General features: G+C 47.2%; 1 protein-coding gene across 10 annotated transcripts; it reads left to right on the top strand.

Annotated features, from left to right (window-relative positions):
* Positions 1 to 450: 450 nt before the first annotated feature.
* ZNF384 (zinc finger protein 384) lies at positions 451 to 23,102 on the top strand. 10 transcript variants are annotated; one of them, XM_072925970.1, is made up of 11 exons: positions 654 to 831; positions 1,203 to 1,251; positions 2,142 to 2,331; positions 4,964 to 5,030; positions 5,171 to 5,411; positions 5,747 to 6,068; positions 18,030 to 18,254; positions 18,905 to 19,087; positions 19,878 to 19,956; positions 20,768 to 20,926; positions 21,089 to 23,102. In XM_072925970.1, the coding sequence occupies exons 3-11, from the start codon at positions 2,279 to 2,281 to the stop codon at positions 21,359 to 21,361; spliced, it is 1,602 nt and encodes a 533-aa protein (XP_072782071.1). In that variant the 5' UTR covers positions 654 to 831; positions 1,203 to 1,251; positions 2,142 to 2,278; the 3' UTR covers positions 21,362 to 23,102. The 10 variants fall into 10 exon arrangements, with proteins under 10 accessions (XP_072782070.1, XP_072782069.1, XP_072782071.1 ...); XM_030267207.4 differs by having other exon boundaries at positions 733 to 887; XM_072925973.1 differs by having other exon boundaries at positions 735 to 887; positions 4,960 to 5,030.
* The last annotated feature ends 361 nt before the right edge of the window (positions 23,103 to 23,463 follow it).

Below are 23,463 nucleotides of genomic sequence, written 5' to 3'. Positions count from 1 at the left end.
CCTCTGGGCTCCAGCTGGCACGGTTAGGAATACGAATACAAGAACAATTGGTGTTCGGGTGAGGTTACACCGAGCCCCCGCTGCCGGGACAGGGTTACCCTGCTCCCCTCCGCCCCGGCCGTGCCCTCCTGTTCCGGGCAGGGAATGGGACGGTCCGGTTTGCCCGCTCTGGCACAAAGCCAGCTGGCGGGAATCCTTTCTGTTGGCTGAGCAGGACAGACACGTTTAACAACGTGCCAGGAGACGCTCGAGCCAGCGCGGGCTGGGACCTATCCAGGCGCTGGCAGCCAAACTTCGGGACAGCTCCTCTGGATCACCGTGGCGGACCGGGACCGCCCCAGGCGCTGGCAGGCACAGCGCTCGGGAAAACTCCTCGGGACCGGACCCGTTCAGCGCCGCCTCAATTACTATTCACGATGGCTCATGAATATTCATGAGGGCGACTGTCCCCCCCCGCTCTCCCCCCTCCGCCCGCGTCACGTGACGCCGCGAGGCCGGAAGCGGCGCTGCTGGCCGGGCCCGGGGACACCGCCCCCGCCCGCCACAGGCACTTCCGCCCTTTCGCCAGCCCGGGCTGCCCCGCGCGCCGGCGCCCTCCGCGCTTCCGGTAAGCGCGCGCGCGCGCGCGCCCGACCCCCGCCCCGACCTGCGGCCCCGGCCGCCTCGCCGGTGCCCCCGCCCCGGGAGCCTCCCCCGGGCCGCCGCCGCCGCTCCGCCGCCCCGATTTCAAGCGAAACCGCTGATGACGCCGTTCCGCTCCTCTGGGCGACCCGGAAGCGCCGAGGCCCGGCCCGCCCCGTGACCCGGAAGCTCCTCCCCGCTGTCTTTCCGGTGAGGAGGCCGCCGCCGCCGGAGCCGGGCCGGGGCCGCCGCTGGGGGGGAGCCCGGTAACGTGCGGGACGGCGGGACCGCGGGCGGGGGGCCGGGCAGCGGGACTGCCGGGGCCGGGGCGATCTGGAAGCGGAAATGGAGGGGGGCGGGCTGTCTGTCTGTCCGCCCGTCTGTCCCGGTGGCGGCGGCTCCGCCGCGGGGGAGCCGCGCTCCGGGCCGGCCCCGCCCTCGGCCGCCGCGGGGGGAGGCGTGTCGGAGCTCCACGGGGAGCGCCTGCCCCGCGCATGGCCGGGGTGCCCCGACCCGCGGGGCCCGCCGAGCGCCGCCCGCTGCCATGCGCGGCCCCGGTAACCGAGGCGGTTTGTTTGCAGAGCCGGCCCTGGAAGGAGGAGAAATGCAAGAAGAGGGAGAGTGAGAGGGGTAAGGAGCTCCCGGAGCTGCGTGAGTGATCCCCGCCCCTGGCCCGGGGGCTGCCCGGGGTGGGAGGAGATGGGATGGGCCGCGGGTCCCGGAGCTGGGGCGCGAAGGCGTTTTTGCTCCAGGGTGCGGGAGCAGGGACTGAGCGCCTGGAAGGAGCTGGGGCGCAGGGCATGCCCTCTGCCAGGCACCTGCTCCAGCAGGGGCTCGCTCGGTCGGGGAACAGCACCAAAGTTCTGTCTCTAGTGTGCGGGTTTGGGATCCCGGACTTTGTCCGGTACATTTGGGAGATTCCTGATGTGTGTTCAAATGCGCTTGTTCTAAAGGTGTAGCAGCGTTTGAACTTTCTGGTGCTTATGATTACCGGGGAAGCATTTTTGCTTTTGTTCTAACAGCCTGTGTGGCTTTCGGCATCCTTAGTATTTTGTAGCAATTAAGCTTAAAAGCTCCTTGTCATTGAACAAAGATCTTGGGCAGACATAAAACAACAACCTAAATTGTTCCCGTGCGGTACTCTCAGGGCCTTTTGTTGACTGAAAACTCTGTGCCCAATGGGAAATAAAAGCGAGGCATCTGGAGAATAAAGAAACCCGTGTAAAAAGTCAACCTCTGAATAAATACCTGCACATCCAACCTTGATTGTGCCTTCCAGAAACACAGCCTCTATCTCACCATATACTTGCACGTGCTTTTATCTATCTGTTTGTGATTAAAGTGGTGACCTGCCAAGAAGTATAAATGCAGCACGTTAAGTATGTGATTCTGTGAAGTAATCTGTGAGGTCTAAACTCCAGATCCCTTGTCCCTTGTGAGTTTTCTGGTTCACTCGGTTGTTTATTTGGTGTATGTACATTTGTGGTCTGTACACAGAAAGTGTTTTTGGTTTATATCAGGAGGGTACGTTGACATCTGTCTGATACTAGACTGGTGAATAGGAAGAAGGTCCCATCTCTGGCCTGTTTGTGGAAGCTGGGATGATGAAGGCCCTGCAGTGGGAGCGTGCTGTGGTACAGGGTTGAAGCTCCAGCCCATGTCTGGTAGTTATAGAGCAATTGGAAGGGTTACGAGCAGAGTTCTGGTAAAGTAAGTGTGAGCAGCGTCTGAGTGGGGGCTGCCAATAGGGGTGCATGTTTTCAAAATACCCTTTTAGCCTAAAATTGGGGCAGGGGAGGGACAGCTCTGGGTACTAGGACTGTAGGTTGGTGGAGGAATCTTACCTTTGTTTTCTGCCTTTGGAAGACTGGCTTGCTAGTGAAATTGCATGAAAGCTTCAACTTTTACACCATTTCTCCTTTTCCTCCACATTCTTATAACTCCATCACACTTCAGCCTTTCAAGCCAGAAGTTTGAGGCCTGATAGATAATATGATCAGACGTGAAGATTTTTGGACAGGGAGGTGGATTCTAAGGGAGTCTAATCAAATCAGTGTAGCCGTCCTTTGAAGAATCAATAACAGCCATGTTTGACTTGCACACTTTGTAAGCTGAGCAAACAAAAGTTAGATTCTCTGTGAAGGTCTGATGGAAGACAAGATGGAGACAAGCAGCAACTGAGTGCCCTGGCCTCTGCTAGTCCAGATTTTGGAATCTGGAAATGGACTTGACTTTTGTTACTTGTTCTCTTTAAATAAGAAAGCTGTTGTGAGGGTTTTTTTTTTTTTTTTTTTTGCTTAAATTGGCATCTTTCTGTTTAACTCATGAAGTTTGCAGTTGCATCCAACAGAGTCTTGGACAGCTACAAAGTTTCTCTGGAAAATACCTCTGATCATTATATGAGACTTTGTGGTTTTGGACAGTCAGGTTCACTTTGGTGTTTTTGATGTGGAAGCTAAGCAAATAACTGCGTATTTATTTTAAAAACAAAACAAAAACCAAACAAAAAACCTCAAACTTGGAAATTCCAAACAAAATAGCTCTCTTAATTCAGGTGGTGCTCAATTGCCAAGGATGTGTTATCTCCTCATGTGTGCCCATCCTATGGAAGAAAAAAGTCATGTAATTAAGCGTTACATGCATAGGGCTGTGCTGTGGGCAGTGTACTTAATAATTAATTTGGCTCAGAAAAGAAAGCAGAGGAAGGAAGGTAAGAGTCTTGCCCCATCAGCCTCTGATTGAATCACAGCGGTGTAAATCCAGAGTAATTCAGTCAGGCAGCGAGCAGTCTGACTGCATGCCACCAACGTAAGGTAAATAATTTATCCTTAAGTGTGTTTATTGGTTGATTTGCAGTGAGTGAGTGAGGCAGGAGTACTTGGCCTTGCTATTGCATGAGCAATTCATAAAAACAAAATTATCAGGTAATTTGGTTCATTTAAATAGTGCTTCTCCACATAGAGGAAAATTATCTTTGCATTTTGGCTCGCACACAGCAAATCCACATGTATTTATTCTGTCTTGATAGACTTCTGTAATGTGTTTCATGCTACTGGGGGCATCCCTCTGAGCTCCCCTGATGATTGAGATAGACCCTTCAGAAACAATATTGTTCAATTATTAGACCACAGGCAGACCATAACAGAAATAAGAGTAGGACAGTTTGCAGATAGCTGCATGAAAAACCTGTAGTGGTTGTGCTCTCTGCCAGATGTATTCTGAGCATAGTTTTTACCTACCACTTTTGCCATATATGTTTAGGAATAGATGTATCTTCTGTTTCAGAAAATATTGTTTTGTTAATTTCTTTAGGTTTTGAGTAATGTTTTTGCAAGTGTGACAAACTTTGTCCACTAATGGTATTACAAAGAGGAATGTAAGGATTAGAAAGGGAAGTGCTTCTTCAGTCAGGTGTTCCCAAAGAGATTATGCCTCTGTGCTCAGGAGACTCTCTTTTGGTGTCCAACTTGTCCTCTGAATGCAGAGAGAGTTGAGATGAAGCAGTGGGCACTTGGCTGGGGACAGGATCCTACAGAGTTTGATGGAAAGAAAATGGACAATGGAGAGCTGTGACACAATCTCACTTGGAAATAGGGTATCTCAGGAGCAGGGGAATGTTGTTTTCCTACTGCTTAGTCCCATTGGAGGAGAGCAGGAATATTGAATGATATTTCTGTGTTTCTTTGAAGAGTGGGGCTAGGGTGGGCAGCAGGAAGTTAGGAGCCCTGAGTTTGACTTCTTGGTCTGCTGTGGCTGTCTGTTATCTTGGGCAAGTCTGTTTCCCTCTCTCTGCCTGTCTTTCTTCCTAGTAACATAATGCTAATGTCCCTTTGCTGCATCTGGGTCCTTAGTGTTGAGCTGGGATGGAGGGACAGGCAAGGTCCAAAATTTTCACTGCCTGTGGGGTCAGACTGTCTGTGATGGTGAAAAACAGTTTTCATCTGTATTTGCCTGCTTGCAGATGCACAGACTTCATTTATGCTTGGGTGGATGATAATTGGGAAATTTTGGATATGTTCTGGGTTTCTAGTCAGTCCTGTTTTTTGCATGGAGGACTACTGGGCAAGGGGTATTTCAGATGGACCCAAGCCCATGGGAATAACAGGCACCTTTTTCCCCTGAAAATAATTTTTTTTATTTGGGCAAATAGCTCAAAAGCGGGGAGAAGTTGCTTAAGAAAGTCAGGGGAGATTAAGGAACTGTCACAGCATTAGACTGAGTCAGTTCCACGTTGGAGTTTCTTTGAGTTTAATGGGTTTATTGTGTGTGTGTCTGTGTCTGTCTTCCTTATCCTCCATTCCTCTTCCCTTCCCCCTTCTTCTTGCCCCCTGTGCCCAGCTAGGATGGAAGAATCTCATTTCAACTCCTCCCCGTACTTCTGGCCAGCAGTGCCCACCGTCTCGGGACAGGTAAGATCTTCCCACCCGTTATGTTCAGAAGTTTACAATGCATGTTGCACGATGAGTGTTCCCATTGCATTTCTTGCTCAGCCAAATGCTGGGCAAAGCTGTGCCCGGGTATGCTAAAACCTGTCCTTTCCCCCGTTTAGATTGAGAACACCATGTTCATTAACAAGATGAAGGAGCAGCTATTGCCCACAGAGAAGGGCTGCAGCCTGGCTCCCCCCCACTACCCGGCCTTGCTGACAGTCCCCACCTCTGTGGCCCTGCCCACTGGTATCTCCATGGACTCGGACACCAAGCCGGAGCAGCTGACACCACACAGCCAAGCCTCCGTGACTCAGAACATCACCGTGGTACCAGTGCAGTCTGCTGGGCTCATGACAGCAGGTAGGGCACTCCAAAGGCTTCGGCACCCTCAAAGGGGACTGTGGGGTGGGGAAACACGAGGCCCTGGAGAATCCTTATTGGCCTGTAGGTTATTCCTGGCCTTACTGATGGGGTGGCCTGCCTTGGTGTGGTTTCACTGTGAATCTCTAGGCACTCCATACATCTACCCTTTTTATGGAAGTTTGACTTCAGCAGTGGAGACTGGGCATGCTTTGGGAGGGGAAGCTACCCTTCTGTTTGTGTTGTAGTCAAAAGTAGATGCTTCTGTGGGATAAGGAGGTTGGGCATAATTGGAGATGTAATAACTGACTTCCTCCACCTTCCTTTGTTTGCAGGTCCTGGTCTGGTGATAACTTCCCCGTCAGGTTCTCTGGTGACCACAGCCGCCTCTGCCCAGACCTTTCCCATCTCAGCTCCCATGATTGTCTCTGCGCTACCCCCTGGCTCCCAGGCAGCCCTGCAGGTGGTTCCAGACCTGTCCAAGAAAGGGACAACCACCCTTGCTGAAGGTGGCGGGGCTGGGGGAGTTGCCCCCAAACCACCCCGGGGCCGGAAGAAGAAACGATTGCAGGAGTCAGGGCTGCCAGAGATGAGCGACCCCTTTGTGCTGACAAACGAGGATGATGAGGACCAGCACAAGGATGGCAAGACATACAGGTGCGGAGTGGGGTTAAACCTTGACTGTAACATTGCATGGGGATGGGGGTGTAACCCTTCAGAGGGTTACATGGGGAAGGAGAGATCTCTGCCTTGTACCTAGAAAGTCCCTAAGTAGAGAATCTTTGAGCTACTGAAAGAGTTGAGTTTTCTTCTGGGTCAGGAATATTTACAAGCTGATGGGTTGACCCAAAACTAAGGATTTCCTTTTAGTGGACAGTCTTGATTTCCTGAATGTATAGTTGTTACTAGGTTAGTTAATGACCAGGATGTTATGGAGGCTAAACTGCATCCTTGATGGCATGGCCAGGTAATACGGCTGGTGTGCTGCAGAGTGCAGTGCTGGCTGGTGCAGCTGGAGCACTTCTGGTGTAGCCGAGAGCCCTGGTATACCTGGGTGCTCCTCAGTTAGGACTTCAGTCTGTCCAGTGTAAAGACCACAAACTGGAGACACACAGAGCAAGATGTGAACTGTGGTGGTAGTGTCTGCTCCTGTGTGTATTGCCCCGTGTGATCTCCTTCCATCGCAGCACTCCAAACAAAACAAGGGGAAAAAATGTGGTTCTGAATTAAATATAAGGGTGTTTCTGAACCCTAAGTGTGTCAGATAAGAGGGAGAAGAGTTCTGAGCCCTGAGGTTGGGTTTCTGAGCTTGGAGGGATGTGGCTTGAGTTTATGAGTGATGGGGAGGGGAGAGATAAGGTAAGAGGAAATACTTAAACCAGAGGATAAGCAGTGTGGGTGTTTCAGAAAAGGTGGGAACCAGATAGAGCAGAAAGGGGTAGGCAGTAAATGTAATGGTGTGTCTTAGGTGGGAAGCAGGAGCACTTATGGGTGATTCAATGATAGATGTTTCTGACAGATGATTAAGATAAATAAGAGGCAAAGTGGTAGCCAAAATGAAACAGAAATAGAAGATGGACCCTAGGTCTTCTCACTTGCCTATAATGTGCCCAGGATCCCATATCAAAAGTTTTCCTTTTATCATCCTAGATGTTCTTTGTTTTGGTACAGATTTAGTTCTCTTTCTGGAATTATGCCATAGGAATATGAAGGCATCTACACAGAATCTGTGCACCCACCCCAGGCATTTTTTCACTTTTAACTATAGCATTTTTTAAATGTTTACATTTTTAAAATCAACATAGTTAAATGGGTACAAAACTAGAGCTTGGATCAGCCTTTTTATCTTAGCCAATGTCCCAGTTCTTCCACTTTGAAAATATAATCAGCGTATAGTGAGGAAGGGTGGGAGTGTTAGGTAGCTTGCTATTTGTAATCCCACCATTTATTTTGGGCCATAGCCACAGATCCACACTACTCAAGCTGCTTACAGTCTGGGTTGCTAATTAGGTTGTTAAATATGTATTTACAGGGGACACAATTGGCAGTGAACACTAGAATTAAAGCTGAACCCGGGCTTTAATTATAGCTTCTTGTTTACTTGTAAGTTTGGAAAAAAAATGCCCAAGACCAGGTGGAGTGACTCAGCAGAAACTTTATGAGCATGCATAGTCTGTGTAATAGCTCATGAAAAAGGCTTTGCAGGGAAAAAACAGATGAGTATATTTGTGGGAACATGCAATTTTCTTTATGTTTAAGATTTCTTTATGTTTAGTCCAAGTGTGGTACCTTTCACCAGCTCCCACCCTAAGTAGGCCTTCCTCTGAGCAGTGCTTAGGTGTGAGAGAGCTAAATTGGGATTTATTGAAGACCACCAATAGTGGTACTTCAGGAGGGAGTACTTCTGTCGTCCTTGAGATCTGCTCTTTGGATGATGCATCCCATGTGCAAGTTTGGAACTAAAAATGATTGTTGGAAAAATAAGGGAAAGTGCTGTCTTCTCTTGGAGCTGTTGGAGAGAAGACCTTTGTGCAACATAGTAAAATCATTTCTCTATAACATACATATGAATAGACTCACAAGTTAAAACTTGGAGGAATACTGTATTCTAGAGGATGATTTCAGTAGTTCCCGCCACTACAGTAAGCAGACATATGCTAGCTAAATTAAGACTGTGGGTGAGGTTCATCTACTCCTGCTGGAGGAGGAGTTGGTTTTGGCATTCATATGACTACGTTTGTATGATTTCACTGATTCCCGTGATGAGACACTGACAATAATGTACTCAGATTCCTGGAAGGAGTTGTACTACATTGATCAGTGTGATTTTTTTTTTTTTTTAATAACCAATTCCTAAAGCCTGGGATTATTTTGTCAAATTTAATTATTTTTTTAAGCTTTGTTTTTCAGCTCTGTGAGCTCTCTTGTCATGAGTGTCTAGGCAGGTGATTAATATTTGTAATTCCTGACTCCTAGTGTGGTGATAAAGACAGAGTAAGGCCTTGAATGAGGAACACAGCCAGATGTGGGAGGTGTTGGAGCATAAACCTTGATACATATACTGCAGCTCATCCCATTCTCTACTAAATGTAGAAATGCCTGCTCCAGCAAATGACAACTGTTTTACTGCTGTATCATCTCCACAAGTGAATTAGTAGGCTGCTGTGAAAGTGGTGGAAGAAGCTCTGTGACTAGGGTTTTGTTTTTTGTAAGAAAAGGTGTGAGGCTTTTGCTAACGATGGCAGTACTTGCAGATCTCTGATGTCTGTCCTTAGGATTCGACTTGCAGAGTCCTTGGTGCTTTGCATTGTGCTACTGGAAGAATGCTTGCACCTGCAGGGGACAGCATCTGACCCAGTCCTGTGAAGCATTTTGTTTCATGAGTATTGTCACTTCAGTCTTGTCTGGATTCATCATCAGCTTTTTGTTAATCTTCCTTGACATCTTTGTAGAATTCGCTTTTTCTTTGGGAAATGAAATCAGCATAAAGAGCCTTTCTAGAAAAATGCTGGCACTGTGGAGCACATGGCTTCTTCCCAGCACTTTAAAAGGTGCTGAGGAAAAGGTAGCAAACAGGTCCTTGATACAGTAGGATTGGTTTTTAGTCCTGGTGTGGTGCCAGTACCTGTGCACTTTTAGAAGTCTGTGGTGTGATGTGATCAGTGGACAAGACTGATAAAGTGGTTCAGCCGCTCTGGGCCCCATCATCAATTCTCTTTCTCTTGACAGTTTTCTAAGCAGTTTCTTTGTAAGAGGAAGAGAGCTCTGTATAGGCATTGCTAGGCTCTAGTACTAAGTGAAATCTAGGATGAATACCAGTTTATAGTCTGGAATGTTTTGCAAGCTGTGCTCTGGAGCCTCGGATACCAACAGAAAGGTTGTTAGCTTGAGAAGGGCCTCACTGTCATAGTGTAATCAGCAAGCTCTATCTTCTCCACTTTAGTTTTGGGTTTTCCTTACTTTCACTGGGGAACAGCAGGGAAGTTGGAGACAATAAGCAGCTGAGGGACATAGGAAACTTCAGAGATGAGTCCAAGTTGCAAAAGAGTACAGAAGCCTTAGTAAACTGTGATGTACAAGGTGAGGAAGCTGCTTGGAGACCCTCATTAGAGAGTAAATTATGTACACAAGGGGGACCAGTGGTTTGAATACAGCATGTGGGCATCTTCTCAGATATGTCTTGTTTTAAGCCTGTTTTTTCTCCTATGTACTGGATTTAGTATTACTGTTTAGTGAACTTCCCATAGTTTTGAATTAATTTGTAATGGTGGCTGCTAATGAGTTTAGTAAGCCACACGTGCTTGTGACAATATTGTTGCATTTGGCCGGTTTTAAGCTTGGAAAAAATCCATTAGGCATGCTCTGAGATGATTTATAGTTTGCAGGTAGAAATGTGTGAAGGTAATACTCTCTTTGAGGCTTCTTGAGGCTTGCAGGACTCAGCAAGACTCAGGCACTCAGCAGACAGTCCATCTCCATAGAGGAGACAAATGCAGCCCAACTTCTCTCAGTTGCTGTGAGGCTGGACTATAGATCTATTTTTCCTGCAGCTCTTTCTAGAGTTGCACTGAAGGGCCAAACAGGCTTTTCCTTCACACACAGCTGCTCCTTCTTCTGCTTCAGAAGGAGTCTCTAGTGCCCAGTGTGGACAGTAACCTCCCCCTCTGATAGACACAACAGCAAGGCATGAGAAGACACTGCCTGGTTCAAACGTGGTAGGGATGAGAATGAGGTATGGGCAGGGACTGGGGCTGTTAGTGATGAGGAAATCTGGAAACTTGGTAGAGATGGGAATCAGAAAGGAGGAGAGAAAAGACAAGAGCCCACAAACTAGGGAATGCATCACAGGATGTGATGGGGAGCCTCTTTGCAAGGGAGAGAGGGGAGAGCTAGCACAGGAATAAGCTATAAACAGCCAAGACAGGGGTGGAGGAAAGAACCAGACCTAGTAGGTGCTGGAAACTGAGGTACCTAGAACTAGCAGAACAGAGAGGGACAAGAGTATGGGATCTGGACAGACAAACAGAGGCATGAGGGAGAGGAGATAAGTGTTAGGTTATTAAGGGAATGAAGTAGCGAAGAGCCCCTGCAGTAGAGGATCAAGAGGCTTGGGGCATGTGGGTAAAGAGCTTGGATCTGGGCCTTGGTGCGGGAGTGGCAATTGCTCTGGGCTAGAAGGCTAAGGGCAAAAGGGGAATTAACTTTGAAGTGTCAGGCAGAAAGTTTGACCACATTCCCTCCAAAGCCTAGAAATAGTAAACCCAGTGTTTCTAAATTTTGCAATGGCTTTGATATCAGCATAAGGATGTGACCTCCTCTGGCAAAGAACTTCATCTCCCTCTTAGGCTAGAAAAAGGCAACAGCGTATTGTTGCTGTCATTTATCATCTTAGCTGCAGTGGCAGAGGTCTGTGCAATGGATTTTAAGATTGCTGATGACCAACGTGGGTGTCAGTATGATGCCACACGTTGGAATTTCTGTTTGCTTTTTTTAACAAGTAGTTCCGTGAGCAGCGGAACTAATGATGCCTGGTTTCCAGCGGCTCTCTCCTGTGTGGATTCTCTGATGTCTAATCAAGGGTGAGCTTATTAGCCTTTCCCTCAGCAGAGGACTCCAAGAGAGTCTCTCTTCTTCCCTCAGCTGCATATTTTTCAGACTTGTGTTGACTTTTAAGATCCTTACTCCTTTTCCAGACTGGTTGGCATTGGGTTATGATCTCAGAGCTCTAAGGAATACTGTTGCACATGCACATTTACATATACACATGCAGTTTGTACACATAATCCTTGGTTTGTATATAAATGCAGTGCTTGGACCTTAGAAAATGACAATTTGACTGGCCACATGCCTGAGGGTATAATGAGATAAAACCTTGTGCTATGGTAAGTTCTCTCCCTTCTGCTGAGATATTGTAACTGTGTGTGTGAGCACGTAGGTGCCTTCCCTTGGCGGTTCCTCATAGTGCCAAAGAGAAGGAATTGACAGGAGAAGTTCTGCTGTCACAAATTCTAATTTTGGCATGTTGCTTGTCAGGGGAATGAGTGTGTGCAAGGGAATGAGGAGGACAGTCACAGTTTTAGCTTGGGAGAGAGGGAACTTTAAAACTGTCTTTTGTGCCTCTTATCTGCTTATACCTTAATTTGGCCCTATTGAGTCAATGCACTTTGATACCAACCTCGATTAGTTATTGGTGCATGATAGCCTGTCAGAGACCTGCATGTTTGCTCAACCTGAAAGGAATATTCTGTGAAAAGAAAATAAAATGCATTGACATGGGATTGTGGAATTGAGGCGGATGATCTGGGGAAGGCATTTGCTAGTATGAAGAAGTGTTGATTACACTTGCCTCTGCCACAGATTGCTGTGGTATACTACAGCCCTACAGATAATCTTGCCTTGAAGTGTGTGCAAGTATGAGTTATGTTGAATCTTCAGTGGATTTGCATTTGTCTCAGGCTACAAATGACCATAGAGAGTTATCCTGAAATAATTAACATTTGCTGTTCCCAAAACCATAATCTCAAGTATCATTGAACACTGCTCTGTTACAGGTCAGACCCTGTTCTGCTTTGCAGTGTGGCATCTCATAGGAGTAGCATAGAAATCTGTAGGAGCAGTGATATGAATGTGTGTAATAGGAATTTTCCTTTAAAGGAAAAAACGAGGTCACAGATTACCAGTCTGGCCATTTGGAATTAGCGGGTACGTCTCTCTTACTGGGTTTCACTGTGTCTTTTGAGATGCCCTCCCTTACAAAAACTGAAACAGGGACATTATGGGGATAGATGAGTGCTTATGGAGCACTGATATTTCTGTCATGGGTACAGACGATGAGTGATCTGCTGCACGAGGTTGGAATTGCGTGTGGTCGACAAGGCTTAAGGCTGTCCAGAGTGGTGATAAAAAACCAGAATGCTTGCTTGCTTGTTAAGTGTCTGTCTGTGCAACATAGTAAGAGTGCAGTTCTGTGGAAATAATCAATAAAGCTGCATCAGAACACACCTTCATTGTGGAGCCAAATTATGGTGACATGGATGACCTCAATCTGGTGTTTTCAAATTTCCTTGTGCTTTCTAATGGGCCTTTTGTATTCTTTTAATTTTAGCTCTTGCATGTTATCACTATACTAGGAAGCACATTATTATGTTTTATTGTTTTGTTGGTCTTTTATGCTAATGGTGACTGATTTCAAAAATTGGAGGACAGTGTCTTAGGCCTGATGTTCAATGATTTGGACAACAACAGAAAGTCATGGCTAATAACCTAAAGATAAAAGCAATGGTGCTGGATAGCTGTAAAGAAATGGGATCTTTATGTAATTGTTAATTCTTCAGACAAAATATATTCTAATATAGTCCCATGGAAGAATTAGCCTTTTGGGACAGTGTGATGTCTCCAGCAGCCAGGGACTGAGATCCAGATGTTTGGACACAATGGAAAACATTATCATACAGAAGTGTTTTGTTGGACTAGTGAATGTCTCTGGTCTAAAGATAAGGAATATGGAGGAACAGTATCGTGAGAAATTAAGTGACATCATGAAAGCTCCCAGTGCAAGACTGTGACAGAAAAGGTTTAAGGTGCAACTGTTGAAGGCATAAATGATAGAGTCATTAAAAGAAGACAGGCAACTTGTGAAGTATACTGAAATACCACAAAATTCTGGGTCAGGTATTTTTAGGGTCATTTGGAAAAATGGACAAAATGCAGGAATGCCCTCAAATCTGGGAACTGGGAAAGTGCCATATGATGAGAGCATTTTAAACTGCTCTTTGCCTTGCCAGGATATGAGAGTATGTTTTTCTGCAGCTATACCAAGCCACCAGGTGACTGAAGGACTGTGGAAGTAAGTTGACCAAGATCTCTGAGCATAGATTTGTTACACACTCCAGGAGTGTAAACTGTTCAGTGAAAGAACAGCGTTGGCTTTTGAATAGGAGCTGATGCTGGATATGCCAGTGTAGAAGCAGAGGTACAATTCCTGTGCCTTCATTTGGCATCTTCATACTCACTGGCTTTATTTGGGCGTTGCCCAAGTGTACCTGTGTATCTTAGATGTTAGTTTTGTCTCCTTTTCCCTCCTCTTACAAAATATTAACAAGAAAGTGTTTAACTTCAGCTAAAAAAATGAGGGAATGTGAGGATCAAGTTAACATTTATCACGAGCTGTCCATCCATTATTATGCTGTGCTTGCATTAGGTACTTCATTAACTCTGAATTGTAAAGGCAGGACATTTCCTTCCTTTTTAAATCAACTGCTGACTCTGACAGCCTAAACTTACTCTTATCATCTAGTCTAACTTCAGACTTTCCTGGTTTGATTTTTAGTTTAACTGAGGGTCTGACTTGTATATGTAGCCTAACAGAAGGCTACAATTAACTTGTAAGACTACTCTCAGTAGATACTAGGAATTCAAATTCTCAGAGCCATATAAAAGCTTACATAGTTTTCACAACTGTGATACTGATTAATTAAGCACTTGATTGAAAAAGGATGTTAATCCATGTTGGGCAAATTTTACTATGAGCTGGTATTTCAGATGGTATTTTATCTCCTAACAGCATCTGATGAATGAGGCGGAACATTCCATGGAAAGTGGAAAAAAATACGGCACTGTGAGCCACAGAGTTGTAGTCTAGTTGCTATAGGCATCATTTTCTTTATGACTCATTGTGATGACTTTCATATGGGAGTAGAATTAGAATTGTACATCCACCTTTTGCTGGCATTTCATGATTTTTGAGAGTGTCTGTGTCTAACATGAACATTTTCTGCATATGTTCATTTCCTATAAAAAAGAAAGCATTGTAAACATTGGAAGGGGTTACTTTTGATCTCTGGCATATGGCTGAGTGCTAATTTAACTGTTGATGTGAACCTTTGTTTTATTAAGGATATTTTCTCCAAGGCTGTCTGAATTTGCAGAGCCATAACAGGCAGCTGCAGGGGATGTTGTGTCACACCATCAATGGGAATGCTGCAGTCATTTCTGTTTCTTGCTGTCAGAAAGAATACAGCCAAAGGAGGGGTAGTTTAGAAGCACAGTGGGAAGACTATTAAAAATGGATATTAAACAGAGGCGGGGTAGAAATCAATTATTTCATATAGAGTTTCATTCATGCTTAGCAAGGAGCATTCCCTATTTTTCCTCTCCCCAGCCAGAATTTCACTGAAGTAGAATACTGAAATGCAGCTAGTGTCAGATGGGATATTCTCATTAGCCATATAGATTTAACATTTTTTCGAATCCATATTTGCCCACTAGAGGGCTGATTGCATCTTCCCCTTTAATATTTGATGTTGTCTGAGGCAGAATGCAAAGGCCTTAATTAAATGGATCATTTGTTCCTGTGAAAAAGCCTGATACCACACAATATAAAATTCTGAAATGCAGCTTTCTATTATATTCTACGGCTTTTTTTACCTCAAAAGGCTCATGAATTTGTTAATGCTGCATAACATTCTTGCTCTCTGAGGGTTGATGCTAATTAGATGATTAGAAAATGAGTTCTTGTAAGATTTTAATTCTAAATGTTGTTTGAAAAACAATATCAGAATGTCTATAGCTGCTAAATTCAGACAACATGGGTTCCTTGGTTTGTTTGTTTGAGGGTTTTGTTTTGATTTTGGGGAGGTTAGGATTTTGGGGGTTATTGTTGTTGAGGCCTGTTTTTGCTAATAATCAGGTTTATCATTTTCATGCAAGTGCCAGTGATGTTTTGAAAACTTCTTTATAATTTTATTTTGAAAATAGAAGAGGACATGCAGTCTGTTTCTCTTAATTAAAGTTTATTTTAGAGAATTTCCAACTTGAAGGCAGATACCTGGCAAAGCAAATAAGTAAAGGAAAGGGTGCACAGAAGTTATGAAGGATAAAGTTGATGGCTTTGTGTCACTATAGATTTAATGCATGGGACTACTTAGACTTGATGGCACGGTAAAATTCATTAATTTTTCAGACCAGAATAGACTATTTAAAATACACAGTCCTATGTACAGCACAGAAGAGATTAGTGCCCAGTATTCTCTTTAAACTAGAGCAAAACCCTTAGAAGGGTATTTCCCTCAGGAAGGTACCTGGATTGTCAGAATGCTGTTTGTAGGGGCCAAGTGATTGAGACTATATTGTAGCCTCCAAGCCTTGTTCCAAAGATGCATTATTCTCACGGTTGGAAAAAGCCTGTTTCCTCTTTTTCACTGCTGGTGTCAGTTGTTGTTCCTCATTATATCTTACTTGTTCATAAAATAAGCCCCTAGTAATTGATATTTTTCTCCCTACGTAGATTTATTTGGATATTGACCAAGTTATCTTTTAAGCTTTACTCCAAACCTAGAATGAGTGGAGTCAGTGAATCTTTCCTGCAAAGCCAATTTTCCACATGCCATCGTTCTTTAGGTTTGCTGAGCCTGTGTGTGAGTTTTTCAGTAATTGTTGAGGACATGGACTTCAGAGTTAGACATGGTGTTGGCAAGAACAGTAGCTCCCGTCCTGTATACAAGAAGGATACCTGCTATTCCCTTTTGTTTTGGTGAGCCATATTAGCACAGCATCACACTGGGAGCTTGTTCTCAATTGAATGGTTCCTTATCAGGGGGCCAGTGCTGTGGAACGGGGTTCAATTGAGAGTAATGGAAGTCAGCATCTGCTGAGAAGGAGCTTGCTAAAAGTCAAGCATGGGATTATGCTGTAATTGCTTGCATTAGCAGGGAACTGGACTTGGCAACTCAAAGGTATTTTTCAGTTTAGTGTTCACCTCAGTTATTTCTAACATTGGTGCTTTCAAGGATACAGAGTCCTTATCATGTAAGTTTGACTTAATTACTGCAGAATACATATGCTCTATTCAAGTCTAGCATTTCAGGAAGTCTGGAACAAACTGTGTGACTTGAGATAGTTTGGTTTATAAACCAAGACCTACTTTTTTAAAAAAAAAAAGATTATGCTGATGTACCTTTTTACTCCTTATATCTTTAATTGATGTAGGGATAAACAACCAAATTGCTTCTGTTTGTTGATTCCAGCAGGGAATGGTGTGTGTGTGTGTGTGCATGAGGAGGGATTTATGTAAGGATGTACTTAGTGTGCATGTTCTGTTAGGGCTTGCAATTAAAATGGATTAAGAGAAAGATGAAGGTAGGACACGTGGGAACAACTGTTAGAGATGCTAATGAATGTAAAAGAGCAAAGGTGGAGAGAGGGAAATGTTATGACAGGTGTGTGTTAGTGTGCTTGCTAGGGAGGCATGGCTTCCAGCTAAATGGCTTGGAATCAAGCTGTGGCTTGGAAGGGCCTGTGGAAGTTAAGGTAGGTGCTGGATAAATGCTGCTTACATGACATACGCTGATCAGACCGCACACATCATAAAGCTTCTGGCTCCAACAGAGTCACAACAGTAGATGTAATGAAGTATCCTCCTGAGGGGAGATGGATATAGGGAAGAGCAGGATCAGCTCTGTGGCTTGTAATACCTGCAGAGACTTTTGTTGCTGAGCAGTTTTGTAAACACTGTAAAACTCAAGGAAACTCCCAGACAAAACCACTGTGAAAGCTGAATTCATGTTAACCAGCCTTCCTCTGGCTGACATTTCTTCTCTCAAATGTGACCTTGGAAGTCATATGTGGAGATTCTATTTTGTCTTTAATGTAAATGAAAAACCTAAATTCAGATAAACCTTAACTCTACCCCTTGTTTGAAACACATGGTGGGGTGGGGAAGAAATGAGTAACTTGGATGCAGCTTCTATCTCTCTGTCAAATTAACAACACAAAAGCTTTTGCCGTCTTGAACTGTAAAACAGTACGAGCTTCTCTTAACAGCCTGGTGCTGTAGTGGAGGAGCAGTTTTTAACAGCAGCATCCGCAGCAGAGCGATGCCAACTGCTTCTTCTTGTTCAGAGAGTCTGTGTGTTAACAAATACATTTCTGATCATTATGGGAACAGATGGATCCAAACGCCCAGACAAAACATTTTGCATCACATCAGTAAGACTGAAATGATGAAAGCCCACTAGACCAATGAAATACCACATTTATATCCAGAGTATTTTTGTGAGGCCCACTAGGAAAGCAGCACTGCTGTTATTCTCAGCATTTTGTATTCTAAATATTTGAGTGTCTTCTCCAAAAATGGGAGTAGAGTTAAGTGGATTTGGCCATTTCTGCTCTCACAGACTTCACAGTTCATGGAATTAGCTATGAACTATAACCTGGGATTTCCAGGTTTTCCAAGGTCTTTTAGACTGAAATAAATCATAGATTAACAAAGTGCGGGGGGGTTTGTCTGGGAATTATTTGTATCCCCTTAGGATTGCTGTTGGAAAATTTCCAGTGTGCTGCCCTGTCTCTCTTGCAAGCCAGTTGCAACTCCTTCCAATGCCTTCACTTGTCTGGCTGTGAAGTATTGTTTTGTTACACCAGTTCCCAGCTTAAATTTGTTCCCCTGGGACTGAACCACTCACAGCCAAGCCATGTCCCAGGTGAAACCTCCCCAGTTCCACATAGTGGGAAAATGCCCCTTCTTCACTCAATGTGGAAGATCCCATCCAGTTAGATTTGATCCATATTGGGGCTTACCCCCGTGTGTGACGCTGTCTCTTCCCCTCGCCCCGGTCCCAGGTGCCGGATGTGTTCGCTGACGTTCTACTCCAAGTCGGAGATGCAGATCCACTCCAAGTCCCATACGGAGACAAAGCCACACAAGTGTCCTCACTGCTCCAAGAGCTTCGCCAACAGCTCCTACCTGGCCCAGCACATTCGTATCCACTCAGGGGCCAAGCCCTACACGTGCAGCTACTGCCAGAAGGCCTTCCGCCAGCTCTCCCACCTGCAGCAGCACACACGGTAAGGGCCAGAGGAGGCTGGGGCCCTCTGCACTGCATGTTGCCGTCATCCCAGCATGCTGTGAGCACCTCACCGGGCGACTGCCTGGGCAGACCTGGCTGGTTGTCACAGGCTGGTCAGGTCTTACACACGTCAGACCGGCAGTGGCGGTATCGGACACGTGAGACTGGTCCCTGGCTGTGAGGGACTGGGTGCGCTCAGGTTAGCGCTGCTCCGCAGGAGAGGCGTCGGCAGTGGAGTGACGCTTTCTGACAGGAGGTGTAGGGCTGGTTGTGTCAGTGTGAGAGTAGAGCGGGCATAGGCAGACTGTTCCCTGTCACCCCAGCGTAGTTCTGCCAAACATCTCAAGTCCAGGCTTGCAGCCCCCCTGCTGTTTCAGCCACAGGCTTCCCACACACAGCTCTGCCAATGCCCCTCAGTCCAAGCTCTATAGTTCCTCTCTCTGGATCCTCCCCCGGTGCAGACAGACCATGGTCTCTTGAATCCAAGGGGAGCACAGTTTGAGACCAAGAGAGCTCATGCTGTGTTTGGAGTTCCTTCATGTAGCAGATAGCATGGTGCTGTCCCACCCCCTTTGTGCCCTCATTCCATCAGCACTAGCCAGATGGCGGTCATGTCCAACTGCTGCTGCTCCTCCTCCTCTTCGGCAGGATCCACTCCAAGCTCCACACGGCGATTGTCAAGCCGCACAAGTGTCCTCACTGCTCCAAGAGCTTCGCCAACACATCCTACCTGGCCCAGCACCTCCGCATCCACTCGGGGGCCAAGCCCTACACCTGCCGCTACTGCCAGAAGGCCTTCCGCCAGCTCTCCCACCTGCAGCAGCACACACGGTAAGGGCCAGAGGAGGCTGGGGGCCTGGCCCTGGTCCCCCCGCGCTGCCGGCATGCACCTCTGGAGCACGCGCGCCAAGCATGCGGGGGGCGGGCGGGGAATGCGGCCGGCTGCACCCCAGAAGGAGGTGACCCACCCGAGTGGACGGAGTGGAGGCTGCGCAGGAGACACTGACCACGTCAGGGCTGAGGTGGGCACATGCTGTCCCTGGGGATCCTTGGTCTTGCACCGCGGGCGGCACAGAGAGAGAGCAATAGAGAGAGAGGCATTGGCTGTAAGGGATCCCAGCCTGGCACCACGGGGGTTGGACTGAGTGTGTGGAAGCTGCTCCTGGCATTGCAGGGGGACAGGGACAGGTTAACATTGTAAGTAAACTCAGCCTGTTACTTAAAAGGAAAAACTTTGATGTGTCTGTCCTGGAGGGAACAGAGCTGCTTTTTTGGTACTGTGGAAGTAAGAGAACAGATTCCTCTTGGTCATTTGGAACTCTTGAGATTGGAGCAGGGAGCCTGGACCTCCAGACCCCTTTCCAATACATTTTTAGGTAGCTCACGTGCTGAGCTGTCCAGGCATTCATGAGCTCTTGCTCCTCAATCTTAGTCACTCTGAAATCTGCTTGACTGCCTGTCTTCAACTTCTAACTGGATGTGGGAGCTGGGCAGAGCTCTCTTTGTCCAGCTAGAACAGCATCTGGAGGCAACATCATCCCCTTCACACAGCAGCAGGCCCTGGCAGTCTGCCCTGTCTGCCTGCTCACTGCCTCCCGTTTGTGCTCTTCCTTCTCAACAGTATCCACACTGGGGACCGACCCTACAAATGTGCTCACCCTGGGTGTGAAAAGGCTTTCACCCAGCTTTCCAACTTGCAGGTAAGGGGCTGGGTGTGTCCTGCCCGCCAGCAGGGGTTGGCAAGGGTGCCTGTGGTAGAGGAAGGTGGAAGTGGGGCAGCTGGGAGGAGAGTAAAAGAATACAGAAAGCTATTGAAGCCCTGGACAGGGAAGAGATTCCTGACTTGTGGCACTAGTGGCCCAAAGAACTCGTATAAAGGGTCGCATCCGTAAAATTAACTTGACTTGAAAGTGGTGAGACCATAGTGAAGTTCCTCCCATCTGTTCTGCAGTTTTCTAACTTAGCTGGGGTGAGACTTCTGCAAAATGTTACACCAAATAAAGTCTGGGTATCTTGGTGGGTTTTTTGTTTGTTTTACAATGAAATGGAGGGCATAAGGGTAGGGATATAGGAAGCAGAGGTGGTGTGTCCTGTTGCAGTACCCTGGAGGAGAGGGACTGTAGAGTGTGCCAAAGAGCAAAGAGCTGTAAACACCTGCAAGCAGTTAAAGCAAATCCTGTCCTGAAGGTATTAGATGCAGGGGGCAGAAAAGGAGAGACCGGGAAAAGACTGAGAGTTGCATGAAAACTCAGAAGATGGGGGTTGTGCAGCATTAGGAGTCTCTGCTCTTCAGAAGCCTAGTATGCATGAGAGGGAAGGGCATGTGTGGGGACGGTGTGGTGGGCTGGAGGGAGAAGTTCTGTCCCTGTGCTAGGAGCCAGATTTACCTTCCTCAGCAGCCAGGAGCTTGGGGCCTGGCTGTAATGGGGTGTTTGAGATAAAGCCGTCTCCAGTACTAATACTTGCTTCCTTCCTCACGCTTGCTCTTTCCTCCCTGCTGCTGCCCCCCAGTCCCACAGACGGCAGCACAACAAAGACAAACCTTTCAAGTGCCACAACTGCCACCGTGCGTACACGGATGCTGCCTCGTTGGAGGTACACCTGGCTACGCACACGGTGAAACACGCCAAGGTCTACACCTGCTCCATCTGCAGCCGGGCCTACACCTCGGTGAGTGTTTGCTGCCCTGAGGATAGCAGAAGCGATCAACTTCCCAGGGAGCAGCTCCTGTCGATCCAATGGGAGCAGTCCCCTGAGTTGCCATGTCCCTCCCTCTTGGCTTTGGTTCTTGCTAGCGTCTTCCCTCCTCTCACACGGTCCTTCCCGTTGCAGGAGACGTACCTGATGAAGCACATGCGGAAACACAACATCCCTGACCCGCAGCAGGTGGTTCAGGCACAAGCCCAGGCCTCGCAGCAGCAGCAGCACTTCCAGCCGCAGGGCGGGGGGGCAGCAGGGGGCCCTTCTGGAGACACTAATCAACCCAACCCTCCCCCCCAGTGCTCCTTTGACCTGACTCCTTACAAGACTTCAGAGCATCACAAGGACATCTGCCTCACTGTCAGCACCAGCGCCATCCAAGTGGAGCACCTCTCCAGCTCCTAGAGAGACCTCAACCCAGGGAGCAGAACGCCTCTTGTGCATAGCCTGTGCCAGGGGCACCGCTTGTGCAGCGGCCCTCCTCGTGCAACAGTTTCTGGCCTCTCCTCCTGCAGCAGCCTCTTCTGGCTGTGTAACCCTATTCATGGCAGCCCCTTGCACAACAGCCTGTCTCAAGGGGGTGCTCCTTCTGTGCAGCAGCCTGCCTGGTAGGAGGATGCTTCCTTGTGCAAGAGCCCCTTTCCTGTGCTGGGATCACTTCCTCATGCAAGAGCCCCTCCTTTGAAACCCAAAGAAAGGCCCCTGTTTTGCCTTCTCTCTCACTGTAGGATGTGTACGAAGCGGGGTTGCGTGTTGAGACACGCATGGTGGATGGGATGGAGAGATGGCCCTTGTATATACAGGGGCTTGGACACGTGTTTTTAGCAGGCCACGGAAGAATGTGGCAGGGTTCACATCTGGATGGGATTTTATGAGGATTGCCTTGAGTGTCTAAGAGAGAAATATCCATTCCTGTCCCTCCTGCTTGTGAAAGGGAGGAGGGGTCGCTCGTCCTGCCCCAAGGACTGGATGGGAGAAACCTTCTCCCCAGTGGAAGGTGAGACCAGTGGAGGGGGGAGAGGTGAGGCATGTTCTCTGGGATGGACAGGTGCCTACACTGCCTAAGGGCTGTGGAGTATTGCATTCTTTCTCCTTCCCTGGTGGAGAGCAGTAGAGAGGAATCTGTCTGAACTGGCTGCTGCCTCTCTCTCACAGCTGTCTGAGCAGCACAATGGCCCCATAGGAATGTGGGTTCCTGTTCATTGCTCTTCCTGCCTGTTGTGGATGATATCCTAGCAGCTTGTACTCCTCCTCCTCTCCCTCCTGCTTTTTCCCCCACCTCAGAAAAGCCTGCAGGCATCAACAACAAACCAAAAAGCAACTGGAGGGAGGGTAAGAGACTGCCAAAATAATCATCACCCTTCTCTCTACTCACTTTCCTGAAAGGCTGAATGACAGCGGTTCTGATACTCACATACCTGTCCTGCCCCCAGTTTCCCAAAGGGAAAGAGGAGGAGGAGGAGGAGGAGGAATAGACCGGTCTTTTCAAGGGGCTGGCAGGAAGCAGGGAAAGGCTAGCTTCTCCTGCTCATCTCTTGCCAGTGTGCTCTCCCAGGCTCCCTCTTGCCAAGACGGGCTGGACTCACATGGCAGTGGTGGCCTCTTCTGGACCCTGGTCATGGGAGAGAATCCCCAAAAGGTGGACAGTGGAGAGAAGGGGATGAAGATCCCCACAGAGAGACCAATCTAATGAGAAGGGGGAGCCAACAAGAATAAACTGAAGGCCCCTTGAATTTATATATATATATATATATAAATATCTATTCCCCACCCCTGGCCCGCTCTGTCCTTGCTGTAACTGTTTCTATCTCTGTGTTTATAAAACGCATTATCCTGGCGAATTTTTATTTTCAATCTTCGTTTGTTTTTCCCTTTCTCTTCGTCTTCAATTCTCCTTCCTCTATTTTTTTTTTAATTGGTCCACATGACTGCTAGTCTTGTGTATTACTTACTAGTTTCTTTGGATCATGGAGGCTGACTTGGAAGAGAATGAGAAGGCAAGGGAAAAAGCATGTGTTGTTGGGTTTTAAAATCAGTCACCCACCCAAAGCCTATAGAATCCCAGACTTCTGTACGAACAACCAATAGGGGCTTCTATTTTATTTTTTTTAACCACCCTGTATAGAAATAAATTGGTGTAAAAGGCTCCTTGAAGGTGCTGCTGCGAGCACCCTGCCCCTGTGACGTGTGTTCCTTCCCCCCGCTTCTGACCCCTGCAGGAGCCTCTGGCTGCCCTGAGTCTGGAGGGGCCGTGCGGGCAGGCGCGAGGGCGGCGCATCCCTGCCTTTGGCACTTTGCGGTTTGCACAAGGAAAGCGAGGAGCTCGGCACCTGGGGAGCCTGTGGCAGAAACCTTTTCTCTGCGTTCAGTCAGGGTTGGCTGCAAATGGGTGGAGTGTTTGGTAGGTGCATAGGCTAGGCTACAAGGAGCTTTCTGGTTTGACTCCTGAATTTCACAGGTGACATTTCAATCCATTTAGGCTTTACTGAGCCCCAAGAACTGATGAG

The sequence above is a fragment of the Taeniopygia guttata genome, chromosome 1, assembly GCF_048771995.1.
Source record: "Taeniopygia guttata chromosome 1, bTaeGut7.mat, whole genome shotgun sequence".
Classification (NCBI taxonomy): domain Eukaryota; kingdom Metazoa; phylum Chordata; class Aves; order Passeriformes; family Estrildidae; genus Taeniopygia; species Taeniopygia guttata.
Note: the sequence above shows the minus strand (reverse complement) of the source record. Positions and strands in the feature narration are given on the sequence as shown.

Coding starts and splice junctions, on each gene's coding strand:
- ZNF384 (XM_072925970.1), top strand. CDS start 2,279: ATGTCTGGTAGTTATAGAGCAATTGGAAGGGTTACGAGCAGAGTTCTG. Junction 6,069..18,029: donor AAGGATGGCAAGACATACAG/GTGCGGAGTGGG, acceptor CCCCGGTCCCAG/GTGCCGGATGTGTTCGCTGA. Junction 20,927..21,088: donor GCAGCCGGGCCTACACCTCG/GTGAGTGTTTGC, acceptor TTCCCGTTGCAG/GAGACGTACCTGATGAAGCA.